Below are 20,977 nucleotides of genomic sequence, written 5' to 3'. Positions count from 1 at the left end.
CTGCTCTTCTCGACACAGGAGCCACCAGCAATTTCATCGACACCCAGTACTCAAGGGACCTGTGTATGGCCATCGTACCAAAGGAGAAACCAGAAACGGTTAAAGCAGTGGATGGCACTGATCTTACCTCCGGTCTCATTCGGTGTCAAACAGAAGACTTTGTGATGACGTTTGCGAACGACCACACGGAAACCATTGACTTTGACGTCATCGATGCACTACAGTTCAGAATCATATTGGGCCTTCCATGGCTGGTGAACCACAACCCACTGATCGATTGGGCTTCTCAGACCATAGACCTGGAATCAGAGCATTGTCGCCGTTCCAGCTACTCCCAGACTGAACACATCAGAGCCAGAATCGTCCAGGCCCCCTCGCTTCCTTTGACAGGAATGGGTGTGGGGATCCAAGACAATGTACCCGAAGTGTACCTCGACTTGGTGGCTGTGTTCGACAAGAAGGGTGCCAACACCCTACCCCCCCCTCATCGCTCGTTTGACTGCCGGATAGACCTGGTCCCTGGTTCCACGCTTCCCTGTAGTTTAATCTGTTCCCTCACAGAAAAGGAGAATGAACACCTACGCTCCTACCTGGATGAGTACCTCAGTAACGGATTCATACGCCATTCCAGGTCTCTGGTATCCTCTCCTTTTTTTGTGGCGAAGAAAGAGGGGGATCTGAGGACTTGCATAGACTTTAGAGCGATGAACGCCATCACCGTGAAAAACAGGCACCCCCTGCCTTTGATTTCCAACTTGTTGGACCAAGTAAAGCACGCCTCCATATACACCAAGTTGGGCCTACGGAGGGCATACCATCTGGTTTGAGTCCGAAGGGGTGAGGAATGGAAGACCGCCTTCAGGATCAGGTTCGGCCTCTTCGAGTATCTGGTCATAACCTTCCAACTCTGTAACTCCCCCGCAGTGTTCCAGTTCTTAATCGACTAGGTACTCGGGGATTTCATCGACATCTTCTGTATAGTGTATATCGATTTGTACTGATACACTCCTGTAACTCCACGGATCACATTCAACACGTACGTGCCATCCTCCAGCAACTGGTACGCCATAGTTTGTACGTCAAATTAGAGAAGAGCGTGTTCCACACCACTACAGTTGAGTTTCTAGGACACATCATCACGCCTGCCGGGATCCAAATGGACAACAAAAAGGTGGAAGCCATACTTCAGTGGCCTTCTCCAACCACTGTGAAAGGAATCCAGAGGTTCCTGGGATTTGCCAATTATTACTGTCTCTTTATTACGCAGTCGCTTTATTACGGGATTTTCTAGGATCATTAGCCCGATTACTCTGCTACTGCGTGAAGGGGTCCTTTATTGTTGGGATGCAGAAGCCAAACTCGCCTTTCAGGAGCTGAAAAGAAGGTTCACCACGGCTCCCGTTCTAAGACACCCTGAGCTTCAGCTTTATTGTGGAAGCCGATGCCTCACAAGACTCCCTTGGAGGTGTGCTGTCTCAAAGGGACACAGAATCCGGTTTCCTTCATCCATTGGCGTTCTACTCCAGGAAGCTCCAAACCGCTGAATGCAACTATACCGTATCGGACCAAGAGTTCCTGGCCATAAAAACAGCATTCACGGAATGGCGCCATTACCTTAAAGACGCCAAACCTACTGTGATCATATACACGGATCACCGTGATCTGCAATTCCTTCGCTCAGCCTGTGCCCGGACGTCAAGACAACTCAGCTGGACACTGTTCTTCAACGAATATATGACTTCAGCATCACATACCGGCCTGGTAAAGAGCACGTTAAGGCGGACGCGCTAACCCGTCTGGAGGAAACCCTGGCCAACCCAGACCCTGTGTATTATTCCTACAGTTTTCAGGGGGTGGTTCTGTCTTCAGAGTTCCTTACTCGGTTACAGAAGAATATAGACCAGACCGATCCAGCCGCTGTAACAGCGAACCAAAACGGTGTAACCAGACTGAACGGATTCCTGTATAAGGATAACAAGTACTACCTGCCTTTGATGGCTCACAAACAACATGCATTGTTCATGTGTCATGACCACGTACTGTCCAATCACCTGGGATGCCACGAAACCACAGAACTCCTACAAAGGCACTTCTGGTGGCCAACATTGGAAGCGAACACCAAGGCCTATATAGCATGTTGCACGGTGTGCCCAAGGAAAGAACCTATCAGTGTCTTCAGCCGGGCTCCTGCATCCCATTCCGGTTCCTCCTTATCCGTAGTACACCATCTCCATGGACTTCGTGGTGGTTACCAGCAACAGGAGCAGATTACACCACTGTTCTTACCATCGTAGATCACCTCACCAAGATGGCTCACTTTGTACCACTGAAAAAACGTGCCAGCAGCTGAACTGGCGGTGGTGTTCCTGCAAAACGTTATCCGGCTACATGGTATTCCATCTGTACTCCTAACAGCCATGGGTTCACAGTTCGTGTCCCATTTCTGGAACGAGATGTGCGTGATCATGGACATGGACGTAGGCTTATCTTCCGCCTACCATCCCCAGACTGTCGGCCAGGCAGAGAGAACAAACCACACCATGGAACAGTATCTCTGCTGCCTACTACTAGCAGTGAAAAGGGAATGGGTGGAAGTCCTGTGGATGGTGGAATACGCCTACAACATGCATTCCGCCATCGGTTTGTCTCCCTTCTACTGCCTAAAGGTAAACCTCCTCTTACTACGGCTTGGGACGAACCTCAGCCCAGTCCTCGGCCTACGGTTCAGGCTTATCATGCCAAACTGTGGCAACAAGCCCGTTTCGAATTGGCCACGGCAAGCTACAAGCTGTTCGCCGATTCCCATAGGAGGATGGAACCGAAGTACAAGAAAGGAGACTGGGTATGGCTTTCCATCCGCAACCTCAATGTGCACGGTCCTAAGAAGCTTCTGGCTCGCTTTGTGGGACCCTACGCCATTGAAAGGGTCATCAACCCTGTGGCCATGAAACTGACTTTGCCTCATCAGATTGTCTTAGGAAGGGGTACTGTCATGGTTCCCCGGGGTCCCTTTCCGCAGCGCGTTTCCTTTTCTTCGCGCATGCGTGATCAGGCTCCCTCACCTCCTCACACGGGCGTGTTAGGTTGTGGTCCAGTTGTTGGGCCCGGAAGCTGCCAGCTCGCCTCAGCGCTTCCGGGGGAAACCACATAATCCACGGTGGTTCCTCCGGCTCATCGCTTCTGATTAACGCTGAAGTCTGGCTGCCTTTCATGCTCCCGTGATTTTGCCTGTATACTTGTTTCAGCGCTGGACCTCTATTCTGGTGAGTTCCTGGGGCCGCGCTAGATCTCACTCGCTGCCTGCAATCGCCGCGCTGGAGCGTGACAGGCTGCCTGCAGTCACTGCACAGGAGCTCTTGTAGTTTCTTTTTTGTACACTGCGCAGGAGCGCTTGTGTCTTCTCTGGTACATTGCGCAGGAGCGCTCGTTTCTGTTTGCCTAGTTTCCCGAGAGCCTCACCAAGCTGAGGCTACTGTCTCTGCGGAGTTATTTGTACTTATCCAAGGCCTACTGGAGAACGCTACCTTGTTTCCCCACCCGAGGTAAGAGCTGGTCTGCATGCGCGCAGGATGTAGAACCTAGATGGGGTTATACCTGAGCCAGGTTTAGCTGGGTCCTTCTGTCTTCCCTACAGCTAGAGCCGACGGTCCTCCTTCATCCCAAGGGTGGTCCTCTTCTGGTCTTCCTAGCGCCATCCCCGTCATCTCTAGCTATCATCCCCGGTTCCATCTTCATCCTGGTTGATGTACATTCCATAGCAGGGGTAAGGTGGGTACGTGGGCGAGAGCTCCTGTCGTCTCCGCGAGAATACTCCGCAAGCAGCATGTAAGCCTTGTGGGGTACCTGACAAATTGGTCCTGTATGTCATTGTCCTGGACCTGTTTGCAGAACCTTTTCCATAAAGAAACATAGCAGAACTCAAAATTTGCACTGAGTACCCACTTTCAACTGAGAATAATTTACATTTAAAACTTAACTATATGATTTTTCTCTGCCTAAACATTTATAAAGCTATTTGCTGTTTTTATAAATCAGTGTGGATCTCCTCCTTGAATAGTGTCATTTATTGATCATTGTGTGAATTTGCAAATGTCTTGTACTCCGTTGTGTTAAGCCTAAGGCTGCTCTACTATACTATCCTCTAACAGTACTTTAAAGATTGCATGTAAAGCCCTGGATGCATTACATGTATATCAAATTTTTGATATATCACAAAACCAGCATCCTACAGTCCAAAAAGGCGAACAATCACTACAATAGTTTCATTGGTTTAAAAGAAAGTTATGCACTTTTTTGCTATTTTTGCACAAATTCCTCCAGGTCTGTTGACGCTGGCTACTTCCCTTTTCAAAGCTAAATGGCACCCAGACTGCAAGTGAAGATGTCTCTGCCTAATGGCAGACTAGCAACTCACTGTAAGGTCAGTGTGTTATTTATGGATAGCATAGTCGAAAGTTAAGTATCAGCGGGTGTCATAAATTGATTATCATCTGTTTAATGGGGTTTTAGCCGTGTAGTGAAATGTTCAATCTGCAATGGATGAATTAATATGCTGTGAACGTGAGACTGGTACTAATAAAGAGTAATTACTGTTAAACGAGTGTCCTTCACAATGGAATAGCACTTGTGCAGGGCTCAAATTCGACTCGCCCGCTCGCATTTGCAACTTTAATTTAATGAGTGCTGTTTTTGGGTCCTACTCGCCTTTTCTGGCGAGTAGGAAGACCACTAACTTTTGTCCTCTCTCTAAAACGGAGCAAATGTGACAAGATAACGTTTAAAGGCGTTTTTATTGCTCACAAAGTGAATGAGCAATAAAGATGCCTTTAAATCTTGTCACATTTGCTCCGCTTTCAGAGACTGAGGTCAAGTAGGTTGCAGGTAGGTCGGAGATTTTTCAAGGTACTAGACCTGCAGGACTAGTTTATTTTATTTTTTTCAAGCCCTGTTGTGATATTGTCTCAAGTGCAGGATATTTCACTTGCGGGAATCCTTCTCGATCCCTTTATTACTACTCATCTGCATGTTGAGTGTTAAGTTTTGGTAATCTTTTTTTTTTTTTTAAAAATTTTTAAAACCTTTATTATATCAAAGCACACAGCTATTCAGCCTAACATCCCGGAGGCAAGGCAGCATAGTGTCAGGAGGACGAAAGTGCAAAACAGATTACAGCAGGACATTGCAGGTTGTTTTTATTATTTTTATAGAATAACCAAAATCAAGAAAGAAACGCCAAAGGGCGCATTAGAAAGGCAATGGAGTAAAAGAAATGTGCAGGAGTCAGTTGGAGGCATCGGAGGTCAGGTAGGAGTCTAGAAAAGAACGGAAAGTAGGATGTAGGGGGGGGGAAGGAAAGCAGGAGAAATACAGTAGGTATGAAACAGCTGGTGTCATTGGTTACGGTGACAGGTGTTCCTCACGGGGAATGGGCTCCGGTGGTAAGCACAAATCACCCCTGTAGGCATTCCACGCCCCCCACACCTTGTTCCACGTCTGAGGCCTCCCCCTGGCAGCGTACACAGTCTTTTCCCGAAGCATACACCAATCCATATTGGCCTTCCATTGCACCACCAGGGGGGCCGTGTTAGAACCCCATTTCTGCGCTATATCTCGCTTAGCAATCATGTTGCCTAGTGTAGCCCAGCGAGTTTGCGCCGTGTTATAGTAATTCGGCTCCCAAATGTTGAGGAGGCACCTCCGCGCCTCTGCTGCCAACTCCACCCCAGTTACTTCCCTCATTACACGATGCACTCTCTCCCAGTAGGGGGCAATGACAGGGCACTCCCATAAAATATGCATGAAGGTAGCAAGGGCTCCACAGCCACGACGACAAAAGCCATCAGGCGAGAAGCCCATGTGCACAAGCCGGGGGCCGGTGACATACACCCGGTGGAGGATCTTGAATTGCACTAGGCGCAGACGCGAGGAAATGGCGACCTCCTTAGGGGAAGACACAGCACTCTGCCAGTCCTCGTCGTCCAGTTCCAGGCCGTCAGCTACCCATTGTTCTCGCAGGCGCTGGAGGAGGTCAATTCTAACATTAATCAGTTTCTTGTAGGACAAAGAAATGGCACTATCAGGCATATGGCCGTCCAGAATCCTGTCCTCCAAGGGGGAGCTTTCAGGGATTTCTCCCTCCACTGGCCTAGCGGCATTTAACGCGTGCTTCAGTTGGGCGTAACGGAAAAACTCTGCTCCGCCCAGGTGATACTCGGCCTGTAGTTGGGGGAAGGTCTTGGCCTCTCCTTTAGCAATCATGTCTTCCACCCTGGAGATACCTATAAGGTCCCATTTGTCAAAACCCCTGGTGTGCCAGAGCTTGCCTAGGATATCAGAATCATACAAAGGGGGTGAATCTCGTCAGTCTGCCCTGCCAGCCCTGTATCTTAGTAATCGTCCGCCACGTGTGAACCGCTGCCTTGGTTGGGCCCGTGAGGCGCCGATCAAAGGACCTGGAATACAGGGCGCGGTAATAATTGCCTCCACGCAAAAGCCATCTGTCCATAGCGTAGCCCGGACTGTCCGCGGGGCCATAAAGGCCATGGTTGATGGCAGTGAGCTGAGAGGACCAGTAGTACCTCCGTACGTCCGGCAAAGCGATACCCCCGTCGTACCATGGTAATGTGAGCTTCTGGATAGCGACACGAGGACGACCCTCCCAGAGCAGGGCGCGTTGCAGGCTCTCAACCTCTCTGAAGTAGCGAGCCGGAACCAGGTCCTGGGTATTCTGTAAGGCATACAGGAACCTGGGCAGGGACATCATTTTGAACAATGCCGCCCGGCCCAGGAGAGAAAGCGGAAGCTTGCGCCAACTATCCTCATCCCTTCGCAGTCGTTGGAGAGGAGGAAGGAGGTTGTGATCATACCGCGCCTTAGGACTACCCGATATGTAGATCCCCAGGTATTTAAAACCTTGCCCGGCCAGTTGTATATTGCAGCCCCTAGGGAGGCGCGGCGTGTCTCCTTTGAGGATGTAAAGGGAGGACTTGGCCCAGTTAATGACTAGGCCCGAGTAGCGCCCAAACAGCCGGAGTACGTCACACGCCACAATAAGCGATTTGCAGGGAGAGGTAAGGTAAAGCAGGATGTCGTCAGCGTATAAGGAGACCCTGTCTTCAAAACCCGGGGCCCAGGTGATACCATGCAGGTCAGGGTGCGAGCGTAGCATGGCCGCAAGTGGCTCCAGAGCCAGCGTAAACAAAAGAGGTGACAGGGGGCAGCCCTGTCTAGTGCCTCGATGAAGCGCGAAGGACGCTGACACGCGGCCATTGACTGTGACAGCAGCCAATGGGCACGCATAAAGAAGTTGCACCCAGCCCAGGAAGCCCGGTCCAAACCCAAGTTTTGCTAACACCGCCCAAAGGTAACTCCACTCCAGGGAGTCAAAGGCCATCGTGGCATCCAGGGAGGCAAGTACCGCCGGTTCCTCCAGGGCATGAGCTCTGGCCATGACGCCATGCAGCCGTCGCAGGTTGAGGGCAGTGTTACGGCGGGGAATGAAGCCCGATTGATCCGGGTGCACCAAGTCACTTATGACTCCGATCAGCCGATTTGCAAGCAGTTTAGCTAGGATCTTGGGCTCCGCGTTGAGGAGAGAGATAGGACGGTAGGATCTACAAACGTCTCTCGGTTTTCCTTCCTTGTGAATAACCACAATGGTGGCCAGTCGTTGATCCAAGGGGAGGATACCCTCCTTCCGAGCCCGCAGGAACATAGTTCTCAGATGAGGAGAAACCACGTCCGGTCGAATCTTGTATAACTCGACCGGTATACCATTGGGGCCGGTCGCTTTACCCGACCGCAAGGCGCGGATCGCCGAGGCAATCTCGTCCGCGGTTATATCTCGATCCATATCAGCACGTTCCTCGTCAGAAAGACAGGGGAGGTCCATCGTCGAGAGGAACTCGGCTGAGTCTGCCTCGGAGCAGTCTGTACTAGAAGTATAGACACCCCGGAAGTAGTCAGCAAAAGACTCGGCAATAGCACTCGGGTCCGTGATCGTCACTCCGTCCTCGCCCAGGATCTCCGGCACCACCCGGCTAGCCATCTCGCGCCTGTCCAACCAGGCCAGCAGCTTACCGGCCTTGTCCCCAACGTCATAAATGCGGCCCTGCTGTTCCTTGGCCAGAACTAGGGCGGCGTTCGTAGCGAGATCATGGTACTCCGACTGTTTAAGGGAGAGGTCGTGTAAGAGAGAAGGGTCGGGCTCAGGCCCCAAGCGGGACTCGAGGTCCAGGACCTCTTCTTCAACATGCGCAAGGTCGGCATCACGAACTCGCCTAGCCTCCGCAATGAGAGCTAGGGCCTCACCCCGCAACACGGTCTTGAACGCCTCCCACAGTGTGACCGCCGAGCCAGTATTTTCAAAGAAATACAAGTTGATGGCCTTGGCTCGGAGTGCGCGCGTCTTATGATTGCGAAAGTACCAAGGGTTCACCGCTACCGGACGGCTGGACAGGACGATGCCAAAGTCAAACGAGACCCACAACGGGGAGTGATCAGAAATACCCCGTGCCAGAAAACGGGCCTCAGACACGGCAGGTGAATGTGCCGCCAGGGTAAGGACATAGTCTATACGGGACAGACTCCCGTGGGCACTCGAGAGGAAGGAAAATTGGCGGAGCGCGGGATGCAGCAATCGCCAGCTATCCACCAACCCCATGGAGTCGAGGAAGGCCGGCAGCCACATTTGGGAACTTCGGAGGTCCCTCGGCGGTTGGCGATCAAGGGTGCCAGAGCAGACTGAGTTGAGATCAACCCCCAGTATCAATAAGCCCGCAGGCAGGGACAAGATGGCGCCACCAAGGTCTTGAAAGGTGCTGGATTGAAGGCCCGGGGGAACATAAACCGAAAGTAGCGCTAAGGAACGCCCCTCCCATCTTCCCGCCACAGCGGCGTAGCGTCCCCTGTCATCAAGCACTGTGACGTCTATTTCAAGGGGAAGGGACGCACGCACCAGGATGCCCGCCCCCCGGGAACCCGAGGAGAACCCAGAGTGGGCAACCATTTTGTAGCCTTTACGGTTTAGGGCCTTGCAGGAGTTCCCTACCAAATGCGTCTCTTGCAGAAGCACAATATCGGGCATATGTCTCTTTATCAATTGGATTACCACCCCTCTCCTAACTCGGTCACCCAACCCGTTAACATTCCAGCTGAGCACTTTTAAATTCCTACCCCCCATCGTCCAACAACCCGCCCCACCCGACCCCAACCAACCCAGTCAACAAGTATACAGTAAGAAACACAATCCATTGCCTCAAGAAAAAGGAAGAAAAAGAACGAACAAACAAATGAACTTGCATAGTTGCACCCCCCACCCTGCACCCCTGCATATGACTAAAAAGCCCCCCCAACCAGCAGTGTGCCTGTCGCCCCATAACTACTCTACAAGAAGAGACCCAGAGGAGTAAGGAATCTCCGCGAACACCCCCCGCCACCCTCCATGTACAAACAGGAAAGTCAACAGGGTCAAATAAGGCAACAACCGATAGTCACATGAGGCAGAAATAACAAGCGATGGTTCACCCACTATAGAGCCAAGTCTCATAGGTCCGGGCCACCAGCAGCACCTCCATCATGTTCATCTTGAGCGTCTCGGCGCGGTGATAGTGTCCAGCCAGTCACTCACATTTTCAGCAAAGTCAAAGAAGAGGGCACGGCCCTCATGTTCGATCCGGAGCTTGGCAGGGAACATCATGGAGTATTTGCATCCCAAGTCCCGTAGTCTCCGCTTCACCCCGGCGTAACTCTGACTCTGTCGCTGTACCGTCCTGGTAAAGTCCGGATAGAAATGGATGTCGGCGTTCTGATATTTAAGCGGTCCATGTCGTCTGGATGCCTGCAGGACCGCGTCTCTGTCTCGGAAATTGAGCAACCGGGCCACGATGGGTCTAGGCGCCACGCCCGACTTCGGCGGGCCACCCGGCACTCGGTGAGCTCGCTCCACCGAGAAAAAGTTGCTAAGGCCAGGCGGTGCCAGATGGGTCTTGATCAGTTCTTCAACAAGGAGGTCCGTCGCCGCCTCCTCCGAACCCTCCGGGACACCGACAATGCGGACGTTCTGCCGCCTGGCACGGCTCTCAAAGTCCTCCAGCCGCCTTGAGAATTGTTCCGCGGTCCTCTGCAGGTTCCGGACCTCTGTCTGTAGGTCCGAGACGTCGACCGTCAGGCTGGAGGTCTTAATGTCCAGGTTCTTGACTCGATCGTTAGTCTTGCCCAAATCGGCTCTGAGAGTCAGGTCGACAGCCATAGTGTCCACTTTATGAGTAAGGACTTCGTTTTGTTGCTGCATGTCCGCCCGGAAACTAGTTATGGCTTCCATGATTTCGCTCAGGGTAGGCTCCGAGCCGTCCGGCGAGCCCGAAGGCGGGAGGTTCTTGGCAGAGGGTCCAGTAACAGGCGGCGTCTTCGGCTGGGTATAGCGCTCAATCCTGTTCTGCTGCGACTGTGCTTTGCCGCGGACGCCTTTACCCGATGTCTTGTCGGGGTCCCCTCTGCCCGCCATATTAGGTCCGATGAGGACAAAGGGCTATGCCAGGCAAACCCGAGCCCAATGAGCCGGAGATCTTGTCCGGGCCGGACAGTAAGAGGCCGTCTAAGGAACGGACTACGGGCACTAGTACCCCACCGGTGAAGACGACAAGCAGGCACTCCGCAGGTCGGCCGTGCGTAGTGACGGAGTCCGGAGAGACAATGGCACTACACTGGCACGGAGTCCCACTCGACGTAGCTCAGCGTAGGAAACACCAATTCGTAGTCTGAAAACGGTTCTCGCCTCAGTAGACCATCAGCAACAAAAATCCACCCTCGTGGATCAGGATTTCAGACAGGATAGTTGGGGAGGATCGGAAGGTCCGTGGAGCTCCGAGCTTACGCGGCCATCTTGGTTGCCCGCGAAGCTCCTCCTTCAAGTTTTGGTAATCTTAATAAAAGTTCCTATGCACTTAGCATAATATTTTACAGAAATGTTATAGTGATACTGAAAATGGCGCGAAGGTGAAGGATTGGTTGCTGCAGGTCCTGTTGCAGGGACTGATAATGGTATCATTTTAATTATGATAGAATTTGACGATGTGCGCCTTGTTGTGCAGATGTTTTTATGGAATGTTTGTTTACTTGTGTAATGTATTTGGATGAATTTTGATTTGTATGTGCCTTATTGTAGGGCAATTTGCTGATGACAGACAAATTGAATGATAAATGCCTGTGGAAAAAAATGTAATGAGCCTCTGGGGCAGCTGAGTACAATACACAATTGCAAGTGGAAGATGTTGGGTTCTTAAAGGAACCAGGCATTCTTTTTTCTTTCTTTGGCTTCTTAGTGTCTAGCTAAATATCCTAGATATATTCCTTAACTTTGGACAACAAGGTTTGCATTTATGCTGTAATGTTGCAAGTACTTTACTACAGTTTAAAACTGTTTTGGAAAAAGCATGATATTTTGAGACTGTAGTATTCTAAACTTACCTATGGTCTCCATTAAACCCCGGGTTGCAACCACTGATCCAGACAACTGTTTTTGCGGCCTATCACTAGTGAATAAATGGATTGATTTTGTGAGCAAGAACAAGTTGTGTGTGTGTAGAGGGAAAATCTATTGTCTGTTTCTCTTGGCTTGGTTGTGGATTGTGAAGACTTTCATGTAAACATAAGGTATCTACCCACTAATCTAACTAAAATATAACAGTGTAAAGTAGGTTGTCCATGATCAGTTGTGATTTTACTATTTTAAAGGCATTTTCTTTCTACCCAGCTTGAGGATATTTGCGAGTCTTAACACTTTGCACGTTATTCCTGCAGGGTACAATGCCACCGTCATAGCGTATGGTCAGACTGGCTCGGGGAAGACTTTCTCTATGGGTGGCGCGTACACGCAAGACCAGGAACATGAACCTACAGTGGGCGTTATCCCCCGTGTGATACGCACCCTGTTCAGAGAAATCGAACAGCGGCCTGACTGGGAGTTTCTATTGAAAGTATCCTACTTGGAGGTAGAGCTTCTGTCGCCTTTTTATCTATATATTTTTCAAAAGACCTTACTCCAATGTAATAGTTTGCTCCTATTCTGTCGCAATATCTAGATCTACAATGAAGAGATCCTAGACCTGTTGTCTTACGGAAACAAATCTTCACAAATCAACATTCGAGAAGATCCTAAAGAAGGCATAAAGGTAACACTTTGGCAGCCCCTGGTTTTTAAACCCAAAGCCCTGAATCGTTTGCAGGCATTCATGATGACTCAAACGCCATATGCTCAGATGTAAATATGCTTGGTCTCCTAGAAAGGGCTGGACTATCCCTGATTTGCTGACATTCTTGTAGTTTAATGTTGCACTTTTTTTCATAGACTGAATTTGATTGGTTCAAGTATATTACACCACCAAACATGTCCCAAGCACAATAGTACAGTTAAATAGGAGCGTATGGCATACATCCCATATATCCCACCTGCTCATATCCATTTTAGTAGTCCACATTACTCCAACCATTTACTCCATACCATTGCATGTTTTGGGGACATCCCCAGGCCTCACATCTGGGTTTCTCCTGCGCTGAGCACCAATCCATGGCTTGGTTCCACTGAGCTAGCACAGGAGGGGGGGGGGGGGGGGGGAGAGGGGAGGATGGCAGCTGCCATTCTTCAGCAATATCCCTGCCAGTGCCACTCCAATCCCCACTAGGGTCTTGGCTCCCCCGGCATCACCCCTCGCTTTCAGGACTACCAACAGAATGGGCAGCGGTCAGGTGTCAATGGGCTCCCCACCACTCTGTATAGGACCTTAATGTTTCATTTTACACAGCAAGTTTAACTTATGTTTTTTGTAGAGTAGACTTACACCACTGGTGTGTAAGAGCAATGCACAATAGGAGAAAAGTAGTATTTCAAACAGTTCTAAATGTATGCATTTAAGATTGCATTTTGCATACTTTGTATTATATCAGACTTGTAACAAATTTGAAGATTATTGTCTCGATACAGAGTAACACAACCCTCTGTTTTATACCTCTTGTGACGTTGTTCTTTGCTTGTCCGTTATACAGGCCCCTTTGTGGATTTGCAGAGATTCTAGAAAAGTGAACCTTTTTTTGTAACTTCACTCAAAGGGTTTCAAGTCTGTATATGCAGCTCAGGATCCTCTATGGGTAACCCTTTTCCTTTCTATTGCATAGATTGTGGGTTTGACTGAGCGCGATGTGGTCTCTCCTCTGGAAACTGTGTCCTGCCTGGAACTGGGTAATAGTTGTCGGACGGTGGCTTCAACTGCCATGAACTCCCAGTCATCACGCTCCCATGCCATCTTCACCCTCTCCATTGACCAGCGGAAAATTGGTGATAAGTATGTGCGAGTATTACTTCACATTGCTTCATGAAAGGGCAGAGAATTTTCTCAATTGTAAATGCTAAATTTAGTGCAGGCAATGTGTAGTCTATGAATTATTGAAGATCTAAAGGCTTGCTCCTGGGCTCAAATATGGGAGGGCACTTTAAGAATTTGAAACCAGTGCTAGGTTGTCTTGCTATATACTAACCTAGTCCCCTCCCCTAGTCTGAAACCAATTCCCCCTGGTGCTTTCTGCTCTGCTTTCCCCCATACTAGTTAGGTGTTGGTTTGCAATGCACATAGGAATGTTAGAAAATAAATTTCCATTTAACACTCAGAATAGAGGAGCTGTAGTTTAAACCAAAGTTATTTTTCCCATGAATCATAACTAATAGTTAATTTATGATTCAAGGCATTGATCTAAACTGCATTTGCATATTTGTCACTTTCAAGTGTTCCCTACAATTGACTCCCAGCACCACTGCAAATCTGGTCATCCAACGTTTCCAAGTGTCTGACTGAAATGATACCATTTGCTGGGTTACAGTGAGGAGAGCCATAACTAAAAAATGTTGTGTGCACTCTTGTTTTAAGCCGATATTGAATTTTGCAGCGTGAATCTTTCTGGATTCACTATGCTGTGCATTATTCCGCGGTCTGGTGGTTGGGTCCGGAATCGTAGTGTTCTTGTTTTTTTTTTTTTCTTTTCTTCGTGGCCCAGGTGGGCGTCGACGTCTCACCTTTTGGTGTATTTCCGGTGATGTCGGCACGCTTCCTGCGGAAGCTCCCACTCTTGGGTGCCATCTTTAGATTCTTTTTTCCGCGGTTGGGTCTGGATCGTTCCCGAAAGGGCTCCAGACTTTATTTGGAGAAAGAAGAAAAATACACATTTTAGACTAAAAGATATTGGAAAGACTACATCGAAGAGGACGACTAAGGAGAAGAGGAACTTCGACGTCCATCAGAGAATGCATGCTCAGGGGGCCCCCTGAAAGCAAGAGATGGACAACACTCCTTTAAAATTCCGCCGTAACTGCAACTACAAGTATGCGCAGAAGGACCAGCACCCGGTTTGCCACCTTTGCCTACCAGTCGACCACGAGAGCAAGGACTGCAACGCCTGCTCCGCCTTCACGCCGAAGACTCTTCGAGTTCGAGCTAGGCAGAGGATAGCCAACGCCAGCATGTAAGGCAACGGCCAGCCACCGTCCCTTCGAGACTTTGGGCTCTCCTCAGACTAAGAGGACAACGACGCAGGCAAAGACGACGGCTACACGGTCGTGAAGACCGATAACACAAAGACTCCTAAGAAGGTCGGAGACTACGGCCCCAAAAACCCCGAGAGACCTTGACTCTCGAAAAAGCAAGGGCAAACGCTCAAGCGCCGACGCCGAAAGCTTCGGCGCCTGCGGCTACACCCAGGCCCAGCGGATCTTCTGAGAAGAACTCCCCGGCGCTGAGAGCTGGAGAACAGCAAAAGACGTCGAAAAACATCACAGAGATGGAACGTTGGACGCCGAGGGGAAAAGACCGGCCGAACCATTCGACACAGACCACGCTGCCGAAATGGAAAAAAAGAGACCGCTTGAGGCCGAGATGGAAACAGCCTGCAGCGGAAGAAAGAATCCAACGCCAGGATGAAAGACTTCATGATCCCGACGAAACCCAATCCACAGGTTGTCAAGAACTGAGGAGGAGGACTACGATGTCTAAGGACAGTCTGGAGCCCCGAGGTGTTCGACGAACCAGAGGCCTCCTACTACGAATATGAAGGGGACGACGACCGCAGGACGCTCCTCGGGTCTGCATCCTCGGACTAAAATAGATTGGCAAGACGTCGAGACAGAGCCCGGAAGAGAGCATCTACATGTATCCTTCGAAGCCTTCGCCGCCTGATGACATTAGGCTTTACAACACAGTCCTCAGGAATTCAGCTGCAGTTTTCAAAGTGAAACTCTACGAAGAGAAGCAGAAGGCAGATTTCCTTCTAGAGACACTGCTCCCTACACAAACCAGGAGCCAGTACCTGCCCATGCTAGAGACACTGCTCCCTACACAAACCAGGAGCCAGTACCTGCCCATGCTAGAAAACGTCATGGCACAGGGGAAAGAGGCTTTCAAGGAACCTGCAAAGCAGTCACACCCAGGACGGAGATAGTAGAAGCACTCTTACAAGGGCTCTCTCAGCAGACTCAATCATCGCAGCCACGGCAAGGAAGAGGGCCAATGTGGCAACTAATTCTGGGCCACCCCCAGACAAAGAAAGCAGAAGGAGGGACCTGGTTGGGAGGAAGATTGAACGGAATGCCGCAATGCACTGGCGCATGGTAAATTAAAACTCACTGCTCAACAGGCACCAGTACCAGCTCCTGGAAGAACTGGGCCTGTTAATAAAGAACATGCCTCAGGATTTCAAGCAAAGAGCTGAACACCTTGTCGGAGGGGAAGAATGTGGCAAATTCTTGTGTCAAAACCGCCCTGGACGGAGCAGACGCCTTCAACAGACTCATGATGATGGGCATCGCGGAAAGAAGGCAAGCCTACCTCAGGGTTTCAGGCTTCATGCTGGAAGTGCAACACAGCATCCTGAACACTCCGTTCAACGGAGAGACATTGTTCGGGGCTCCAGTGGATGAAAAGCTCAGCCAACTGAAGAAGGATAACGAGACTGCAAGATCCATGGGGGCATTGCAGTTCAGAGGTTCTAAGAGAAGCACCCCGTCACAGAGGCCTAACAGAAGGGCAGGGAACCAGCCAGGGACATCACACCAGGCATTCCAACAAGCCTACCAGGCTGACACCCAGACACAGCAGGGGCAACAAAAGCAGTCCTGGCAGTACCAGCCAAGAGGCCAGTCCTTTCGCGGGAGAGAGAATGGACGTGGACAGAATAAGAGGGGGACAACAACCCCCTCTAAGTGACTAAAGCAAGCTCCATTTGCCCACCCAAGCAAAAACTCCCAGGGTGGAGCACAAATAAAACAGACAGGAGTTACACGAAATAAACACCTGCAAGCATGTAAGACCAGTGGGAGGAAGACTAAAGCACTTCTTCCAGGAGTGGAAGAGAATAACCTCAGACAAATGGGTACTCCACATCACACAGTTTGGGTACTGCATAGAGTTGGAAGGTAAACCAACGAACAAAGCCAAAAAGGGCGCTAGCACGGAAGGAGCTAGAGCTCCAAAGGAAGCAAAAGAGCTCATGCAAAAGCAGGCCATAGAAACCAGTACCTTACGGAGAAAGGAACAAGGGTGTGTACTCGACATACTTCCTGTTACCAAAGGTAGATTTAACGATGAGACCCATCCTGTACCTAAGGTTCTTAAACAAATTCATAAGAACGTAAAAATTCAAAATGACCTCCCTGCAAGAAGTACTTCCTCAATTGCAAGGCGGGGACTTCATGGTCACCACAGACCTCAAGGATGCCTACCTGCACATCCCAATGAAAAGAGGGCACAAGCATCTGCTCCGATTAATCCTCGACAAAGACCACTACCAGTTACCAACCCTGGCGTTCGGCCTCAAATCTGCACCAAGGGTCTTCACAAAGTGCCTCGCTACAGTCGCTGCACACCTACAAAGGGAAGGAATACACATATACCCTTACCTGGACGACTGGCTAATAAAAGCAAGCTCATACAGAAAGTGCAAGCAGCACGCACAGAGTGACAAGCATGCTGATGAACCTAGGATTCTCCATCCACTGGGGGAAATCCTCAATGGCACCAGAACAAATAAAAATCTTCCTGGGAGCGCAGATCGACACCTTACAAACCAAGGTGTTCCCCAGTGAGAAGAGAACGATGGCTCTGGTGAAGGAGACGCAGCTCTACCAGAAGGGGCAAGCTCGGACAGTGAGGACGGCGAGCAAAATCATGGGCATGGCATCCTGCATACACCTAGTGCCAAATGTACGGCTACACATGAGGCCTTTACAGGAATGGCTACAAGAGCAATGGTCACAAGCAACAAGTGGTTGGGAGGATCTAGTGGTTGTAACACACTCAGTGCAGGAAGAGATGACCTTGTGGAACATGGGGAATATAACGAGGGGGAAGCCTCTGACGCCACCAACGCCAACAGTGACCATCACCACAGACTCATCCCAGAAGGGTTGGGGCGCTCACATGGAGAAACTCAGAATGAGGGGTCTGTGGGCACCAGCAGATGTGGTCAAACACATCAATTATCTGGAGTTGAAGACTGTTTATCTCGCGATAAAGGCCTTCCAGACGAAACTGTACAACCAGAAAGCGTTGATCCAGACAGACAACACGACAGTGATGTTCTACATCAACAAGCAGGGGGGGTACACAATCCGCCCCGCATTTGAAGTTAGCGCAGGAAATATGGAGAAGGGCCATCCCACTCAAGATAGACCTGCTAGCCATACATCTACCAGGGAAGGACAATGTAGAAGCAGATTGGCTCAGCAGACAGACATCGGCATCCCACGAGTGGGAGCGCAATGCACAAGAGACAAGGAGGCTGTTCGACAGGTTGGGAACACCGTCAGCGAACCTATTTGCAACACGCCAAAATGAGAAATGCAGAAACTTCGCAACCAGGCAGCCAGAGAAGGGCTCCCTGGGGAATGCCCTATGGGTAGACTGGTCCAAGACATTTGCTTACGCTTTTCCCCCCGATACCGCTGATGCACAGGGTACTCAGCAAGTGCAGAACTAGCAACATGACCCTGATACTGGTCGCACCGCAGTGGGCCAGGCAGACATGATACTCAAAGATCATGGAGATGAGAGTGCACCCCACCGATTCGGGAGAAGGAAAGACCTACACTCCATGCAAAACGGAGAGGATCTGCACCCAAAACCAGAGAGCCTGAGCCTAGTAGCCTGGCTCCTGAGGACATAGTTTTCGCAACTGAGACTGCCAGAAGGCACCCGGAGGGATCTTCGGGAGGCACGAAAGCCCAGCACACGCAAGTGCTACGTATCAAAATGGAAGAGATTCACACTGTGGTGCAGGAGGGAAAAGCTGCACAATAAGATGCAGAAGGACTCAACGGTGCTAAAGTACCTCATGCACCTGCTCGACCAGAATCTGCTCATCCTCATTAAGAGTTCACTTAGCAGCGATAGTCGCTTACACAAGAGGAGAAACATGCAAGAGTTTCTTCAAGTCACAGGTCGTTAAGAGTTTCCTTGAGGGAGCAAAGAGGATCGCACCACCAAAGAGGGTGCCGCAACCTGCATAGAACCTTAACCTAGTCCGAACGGAACTCATGAAGGAGCCTTTCTGATAGATACATCTATCCTGCGCAGCGTGAGCGAACTACAGGCGCTAACGCTACAAGAACCCTTTATTCAGATACACAATGATAGGGTGGTGATGAGGGCTGACCTGCACTTCATGCCAAAGGTGGTGTCTAGTTTCCACATGAACCAGACTATACAAATACCAGGTTTCTCCCAGAAATCAGCCACAAGCGCAGAAAGGGCACTGCACACCCTAGACGCCAGAAGGGCAGTCATGCACTACATTGAGAGAAACGAAGGAACACAGGAAAACAAAGCAGTTCTTTGTGTCCTTCGCTAACCGTTTCATGAGGAAACCAGTAACTAAAGGAACAATTGCGCGATGGATCGCACAAACAATAGTTTTGCCACAAACGGGCAGGACAGGAACTAGCAGAGGGGACGCGTGCCCACTCTACCAGGAAAAAGGGAGCAACAATAGGTTTCCTAGCTAACACACCCATTCAGGACATATGCCTGGCGGCAACATGGGCTTCAGTGCACACGTTCACGAAGCACTACTTTGTGGATATTCAGATGAACAAGGAAGCACAAGTCGGACAGAAAGTGCTTCAACACATTTTCAATAACCAACTCATCTTCCACCCAGCCGCCACAAACATGAGAAACCGCTACAAAGTCTAAGCACAGCATAGTGAATCCAGAAAGATTCACGCTGCAAAACAAATAGTTTCTTACCTGTCGGTGTAGTTTTGCAGCTTGAATATCTTTCTGGATTCACTAGCGAACCCAACCCCGCCAGAAAAATTAGGCTGGAGAGAAAAAAGTTGTTGAAACAGGCAATACTTGGAAAAAGAAGCCTTATAGGCTAAAGCGGCGAATGACTTGGTTGAACATTGCCATACCTTCGGAAACTGAACAAACACGAGAAAAAACTAATCCGAAGATGGCGCCCAAGAATGGGAGCTTCCGCACTGGCAATAACACCAAAAGGTGGGACGTCGACGCCCACCTGGGCTACAAAAAAAAACCATGAAAAGACTACGATTCCGGACCCAACTACCAGACCGCGGAATAATGCACAGCATAGTGAATCCAGAAAGATCTTTAAGCTGCAAAACTACACCGACAGGTAAACTATTCGTTTTTACAGGTTTTGTGCTTCACTTAAACCTGTGGAAACCTGCAGATGCCATGTGTTTCTTTTTTTGTGAAGATGGAAGCTTTATAGAATGTATATTTACTTTGACAAGCTGTACAGGTATAGAAACAAAATTGAACATAAACAAGACCTGGACAGTGAAAGCTAAAGAACCTCATGGGCCTGTTCTCAATCAAGAGTAATTTAAACAGTGCATGAAATATATGCACACTGAACAAAACAAGAGTTAAGTATAATTACAGTGACCTCCCATATTAAATCTCTCATGACCTGTTCTAGGACATCTGAAATTACTGACCATCATCCAATTAGTGTGCTAGTTTGTTTCATAATTGACATAGTGGTGAGTAAATACCATAGTACTTTAATACCTAATTTTGTACAGTATTGGTCCAGCTAATTGATGTTAAAAAGAAACTCATGTGCTCTTAACTCATCATAGGTGTGTGGACGTATTGAACACGCTCTACATCTTTGTATTGAAGAGTAACAGTTGATGATTTGTGTTCACTGTGTTCCACACAAGATTTTTTGGTATTGCAAAAAGTTCCCAGCAGGGCAAAGATTCTACTTACTACGTTTTAAGTATTGTATGCAGTCTTGAGTTATTAGACAGAATAGTCTTAGCATGATTATTTCTACTCAACATAGAAGAATGTGGCCACCAGGTATGGAACTATGTCCATGTGCTTGTTTTGCTTCAGAAGATGGCCGAACTAAAGTTTTGAGCACAGTATAAAAGTTGCAGGTAGTATAAACTTTATCACTTTCAAGCATTGGTTTATATTATGTTTTAGTTGATACACTGCAGAGTATTAAAAGGTATTTCTCATGAGGGTCGCTGTCTGCAAACAGTGTGGTACAGAGTGAACACGCTCAAGACAGTGAATACTGGTTAAAGTGCCCACTTTACTCATAACTTCATTTCTCAGTGCATGTTAGGTGACTGGCGGGGAGAGAGGGGGGGATGGATGTTGATACAAATAAGAGCTGTTGATACAAAGGCATTCATTTTGGAATTGACGTTAAGTATTTTTGAGCTTGGCTTTCTCTTAACAGTTGTATATAGATTAAACACAGTATGCAATGAGTGTAGGAAAGTGCCCCTTTGTGACATAATCACCCCCACTTTTTGCTCTTTGGTACTGATGTTCTTGGGTGGATGTGTACTGGGTCCCTGTTAACCAGTTCCCAGTGCGCTTTCCCCAAAACAGCAAACGTGTTCAGCTGTACCCCAATTAGCAAGAACTTTAACACCCCTGTAAGTCAA

The 20,977-nt window shown here is 49.2% G+C and overlaps 1 protein-coding gene across 2 annotated transcripts in view; it reads left to right on the top strand.

The window, feature by feature from the left end:
• The window catches only part of KIF4A (kinesin family member 4A), a 307,171-nt gene that overhangs the window by 55,697 nt on the left and 230,497 nt on the right, over window positions 1-20,977 (top strand). For both annotated transcript variants that reach the window (XM_086918309.1, XM_086918308.1), the window contains exons 4-6: window positions 11,800-11,990; window positions 12,081-12,170; window positions 13,171-13,337. In XM_086918309.1, the coding sequence (XP_086774435.1) occupies window positions 11,800-11,990; window positions 12,081-12,170; window positions 13,171-13,337 (448 nt within the window). The remainder of the gene's footprint in view (window positions 1-11,799; window positions 11,991-12,080; window positions 12,171-13,170; window positions 13,338-20,977) is intronic.

This window comes from Lissotriton vulgaris, chromosome 4_1 (assembly GCF_964263255.1).
Source record: "Lissotriton vulgaris chromosome 4_1, aLisVul1.2, whole genome shotgun sequence".
In the NCBI taxonomy this organism is placed as follows: domain Eukaryota; kingdom Metazoa; phylum Chordata; class Amphibia; order Caudata; family Salamandridae; genus Lissotriton; species Lissotriton vulgaris.
Note: the sequence above shows the minus strand (reverse complement) of the source record. Positions and strands in the feature narration are given on the sequence as shown.